At 50.1% G+C, this 5464-nt stretch overlaps 1 protein-coding gene across 1 annotated transcript; it reads right to left on the reverse strand.

Moving 5' to 3' along the window:
* Window positions 1-2283: 2283 nt before the first annotated feature.
* Window positions 2284-4011, reverse strand: LOC1273950 (uncharacterized). The gene is made up of 3 exons (XM_313004.5): window positions 3365-4011; window positions 3095-3284; window positions 2284-3028 (listed from the first exon to the last, which is right to left on the reverse strand). The coding sequence occupies exons 1-3, from the start codon at window positions 3729-3731 to the stop codon at window positions 2665-2667; spliced, it is 921 nt and encodes a 306-aa protein (XP_313004.4). The 5' UTR covers window positions 3732-4011; the 3' UTR covers window positions 2284-2664.
* Window positions 4012-5464: the final 1453 nt, after the last annotated feature.

The raw sequence follows: 5464 nt of genomic DNA on the forward strand, positions 1-5464 counted from the left end.
CATATCCAAGCTTGGGTACACGGTCTTGACCCAACCCCTTGGGCGGATGGTGGCATATGGCAAACCAGGCGGGGGTGGATATCCCGGGAAACTGGGTGCCTGAACGTAGGGGGGGGGGGGCTAAAAAAAACGGTCAAGTGGGCGCGGGGCCAGTCACCCAGTCCCTTGTAATACCATACTACAGAAAGCCAAAGGAATAATCGAAACGGAACCAACGATACCGACCCTACGCAATGCCCCAGGATTGCTCTTAAAATGGGCTCATGGAACGTACGCAATCTAAGCGAAGCCGGAGCCTTGAAAAAACTTGATGATGCCCTAGCCACACTGAGCATGGACCTCGTAGCTCTACAAGAGATTCGAAGGCTAGGGAACGGTGTGGACAACAGGCGTGGTAAGCATTGCTACGACATCTACTACAGCTGCCACGACCGCCACCGCGTTTCGCGCCGTAGGTCCCTGGTTGAAGTGCGGATAGGTGAACGCACTTTTGAAGTCGTCCCACAATTCACCTATCTTGAGTCAAAGGTCAGCAACGACAACAGTATGGAAGCTGAGTTGCGCGCAAGGATGCTGGCTGCCAACCGGTCATTCTACAGCCTGAAAAAGCAGTTCACCTCAAAGAACCTGTCGCGACGGACGAAGCTGGGACTATATAGTACCTATATAGTCCCTGTACCCACATACGCCTCTGAGACATGGACCCTGTCCAAATCTGACGAAACCCTCTTAGCCGCGTTCGAGAGGAAGATGCTTAGAAGGATACTTGGTCCCCTATGTGTGGAAGGACAATGGAGGAGCCGCTATAATGACGAGCTATACGAGATGTACGGCGACCTCACTGTCGTGTGGCGTATCAAGCTCGCGAGGCTCCGTTGGGCTGGCCATGTTGTACGCATGGAAACGGACGACCCAGCCCGTAAAGTCTTTTTTAGGCCGTCCAAAAGGACAGAGGCCCAAATTGAGGTGGCAAGATGGCGTGAAGGTGCATCAAGGTCGATGTCCTTGACACACCCGGCTCACCCACACCTTTTTATTACAAAAATCAAGCCCACCACTATGCAGTTTCTGTGGCGTCGACATCACCGTCCGTCTCATCTTAACCGAATGCCATGGTTATTCTGCGGAACGCAACACCTGCAAATTGGACCACAGCATCGACACCATCCTCTCATCAGACAGCGAGTGCCAGCGTAATCTTTTTAAAATTCCTTCGTATTACCAACCTTTATAAAGAACTCTAACTAAAACCACATTTGTAACAGACACTTTTTTTTAATTAAAAAAACAGATAATAGCTTTAGTAAACCGACACTACCCGGTATAAGGTAATTTGCAAGCCACAAATGGCTTGCAAAGAAGAATGTTAGTTTTTGAGTATAGAATAAACTAGACATTACAAAGGACAAGACATTACAGACAATACAGTGATTTCAAACAAAGTGAGTGTTGGTAGTCTTAGCGATAGTGTCGTTCTACACACATGTAAACGACACCAACCTTTTAGAAATAGAATAATAGTACTCTTACCAACCCTTACCAAAAGTCAGATTATTACAACAGGCCTCCAAACCGTTTGTTTTATTTATCGAAAATAAGTTTATATTTCCATCAAACCAAATTAAAAAAAAAAGATTGTACCACACTAGAATCCTCTAAAAACAAACCCCAATTAAAATACTCAATCCATCCATAAAACACCAATTACTTGCCGTTCAAAATATTTGCTCATTTAACCAAAGAGCACGAGATGGACCCAAGTGCACTAATAAGATCCAATCGCTTCTCCTAATGCATCACCACGAAAGCAGGTGCTCGAAACGCTATCGGAACAATTTTCCTCACCGTTGCGGTTCGTAGATGCAATTTTACGAGTCGTTTACCATGGAACACCCACCGTTCGGCGGCCAAGAAAAGGGAGTTTTGCGCGATAATAGCTGCCAGACAGAACACGCACCGATAAGAAAGCGAACAAAGAAAACGGGAGAAAAATAAGCGCCGATTTGCATTCCACTGCCCTAGTCTAGTGACCAGCGTCCATGGTGCGGGCACTATTTCCCTAACCATGCCTCATTAGAGCGCCACACGAATGCACGGAACGAGTGCAGTGCAGTTTCGATTGCAACGGTCCGATAAATCCCGCTCCGTTCAGAAATTGGGTCAGTCTGTCAGGCAAACAAACATCGGTCTCAGTTTCTCCTAAGCCCGTTTTAAAGTGCTTATGATTCGTTTTCTTTCAAGTAACACAATGTACTGAAATTAAGGAAAACAGACTCAATTGGATACGATTTTTTCCGTCACAAGTAATAAATAAATAAATAAATATGCTTTATTTCGGGATGCTTGGGGGGATGGGGCAGGGAGGGAGGAGCTGGGAAGGGAGTTGAGGTTGGGGGGACAATTTTGGCAACAGTTTACAGGTTCGTCAGGCTTGTGCTGTCTTCGGCGCGATCACCACCCGGCCGGGGGGTGGCGACCGGGAGACATCGTGGGGGAAACAAATAATACAACAGACACCACACAGGGCGGCAGGACGATCTCCCTCCCTGTGCGCGATCTTCGATGCCGCAACCGTTGCATCGTTCTCGAGTGTCGGATGCCGTTTTTGCGTTGCAGTTCAGCGAGCGTATGGTAGTATTAGATGCTGTGGCTGGGTAGATGCTCCTATCTGAAGTACTTGGCGGCCTGGGGCTGCGCGTAGACGTCTTGTCGCTTAATCTTGCTTCCGGCGCCGAAATGGTGACGCTCACTGCCGCCGGCAACTGCCACGGGCTGGGCCGCCGAGCTGCTCGACTTGTCGGTCGCGGTAGAGGCGGCTGCATCGACGACGGCGGCATTCACGTTGCTGGCAGCACCGAGACCACCTTCGGCGGCGTGCAGGGCCGACGGTCCGTCGTGGTGTCCGAGATGGCCGCCCAGTCCCATCGAGTACATGTCGTTGCTAGCACCACCGAACCCGTGGTGGAAGTCCATACCGTACGGCATCATGAACGGTTCCGGATGGTCGAAGTACGGTGCTGGCATGACACTGTGGAGGAAAGGCTTATGAGTCAGCACCCGCCAAACATTGCGTCGCCTCCGCGCGGCTACTTACGCGACCGGCTCCATGAGCTTCTTGAACGTCATCATCGCTACGACAATTAGGGCAATTTTAGCGACCAAAAAGGCCTTAATCGCAAGCAGCTTCACGCCGGCGATGGCAAGCGCATACCAGCCGATCTGGCTGAAGACCAGGAACGCGGGCACAAAGAAGCGCATGTGCTTGCGGGTGCGTCCGCGGGCTCCTGCAAAACCAAACCAATCAAAGGGTAATAATGGCATCATTCGGTGTCGATTCTAGCGGGCTTCGAATCTGACCACCTACCGTCTTCCTTTTTGAGCAGCGACACCTCGACGTAGTTCGGATAGTCGGCAGAACGTTCGACGTTGAGCACGGTCGGTCCAACCGGCACCTGCAGCGCGTTGGAGCTGAGGAAGTCCAGCGACGATCGTCCCTCACCGTCCACTGGGACGTGCTCGACGGGCTGAACGCTGAACACGCCGAAGTCGATCGAGCGACGGGACTGCAGCTTTTGCATCACATCCTTCGCCAGACCGGCCACACAGTTCACATCGTTGGCGCAGTCCCAGCTCAACCGGCTGGCCAGACTCGTGTCCTTCTGCGGCACACTCGCACCCTGCACGGCGACCACGCAGATCACCAGGATCGACACTACCTTCTTGAGTGACATGTTTTTGCTATCAGGTCGATCGACACGCTAGAACTGCACTACCACACAGAACAAGAAGCAGGCGGATCGCGACGGTCTGTATCCTTCGAAGGAGTTTGCTGAAGCTCCTGGAATCCTTGCACTACGTCACACTCTCCACCGCTGCTGCTGCTGCTGCTGCTGCTACTGCTTTGCCACACACTCAATTTCACGGACACACGGACTAGACGCTCATCTGCGGTGCTGGTGCTCTGTGCCGATGTTATCACTAAACACTAAGAAGCCATAAAATGATAGATTTTGCGAGAATACAACGAGTTTTATCCACTTCACACACTGGTGAGCAGCCATCCCCACCACCGGCCGTTGCCAGTGTTTTGGAAAACTGGCCTCCCCACCCCAGACAGGTGAAAGAAAAGCGCCTGAACCAAACACCCACCTCGCAAAGCCATTGGCAGGAGAAAAGGAAAATTCTCTCTACTACATTCCTCTTCGTTCCTCGCGCACCGAACCAAACATCACATTTTCCAATTGGATTAATTAACAAGCGCACGGACACGCGAGCTTGCACCACCGTTACTGCAGACTGGCCGCGCATCCTTGCACTGCCAGAGCGAGAAAAAGAGTGTGAGGGAGAGGGGGGAGGGGTGGTCACACAACTGAACGATAAGGGGAGACGCGATCAGGGGATGTACATGCTACCACACTGCAGGTAGCCACTGGATGGAGGAAAGTATGCCAGCGGTGCACCGGCCCCGAAACGGCACGATCAGCACCCACACACACATACACTGTATGATGGTTGTAGGTGTGGAGGGGAGGAGCTGTTTTGAGTGATGTCTGCTGCTGGTAGGATGTACCTGAGGGCCGAAACACTGAGGGAAAAACTGTTCAGGGATGGCGGGAAGGGGATGTTTGTGTGTAGATTTAAAATTTTTCACTTTTCATTCGACAATATCATCACCCGCCCGTCGCACTAACTGTTTGCATATACGAGGGCTAACAGCTGCACGCGGCTACTAGCAAACGGCGCATCTTCTGTGTAACGGCTTGTTGCGTGGTCGCGCCGCATGACTGGAGGGAAAAGTTTTGCTAACCACCTCTTTCCATTTCCCATACCGCCATGGCTGTGCCCCGGGTTGGGCAAATGCGTGGCAAGAATGTGCAAAACATCCGATGCGCGGGTGCCAGAGCTATCGTTAATTTGAATGCGCATCAACGCTGACTGGTGCGATATATCGTTAGGCATGGATTTTTCACTTTCCATCAGCACCGTGTTGACGCAGATGATAGATGAGTTTACATAAGTCTTGATAAAGTTGGGCTAAGCGTCACGGATGCAGTGCAGTTGTTTTTTGATATGCATATGCGCCTCGTTGCGTTTGACGATGCCAATTGTCATATGCACTTTAATCGACAACGACATCGAAATGAATATGGCAAATTGATGGAAATGAATCTCGTAGGGCAGGGGTCTCCAATCTTTTAAGTTCGCGGGCCGCATTGTTTCACAATTAACGTTGTTGAGGGCCATTTTGACGCTACCTTTACTATAGGTGAAATTTCAAATCTCGTTTTAATTAGAAAATATTAATTGAATGTATCAAATTTCTACGTTTTTTTATTAAAATTTGAATTCCGTCTTTCAAAACAAAATATTTGAATTTTGATGAATTAGTCAATAAAATAAGCCTATTTTTTAACCTTTACAAAGTCATCGCGGGCCGCAATACAGGCCTTTGAGGGTCGCATGC

The sequence above is a fragment of the Anopheles gambiae genome, chromosome 2 (assembly GCF_943734735.2).
Source record: "Anopheles gambiae chromosome 2, idAnoGambNW_F1_1, whole genome shotgun sequence".
Lineage (NCBI taxonomy): Eukaryota > Metazoa > Arthropoda > Insecta > Diptera > Culicidae > Anopheles > Anopheles gambiae.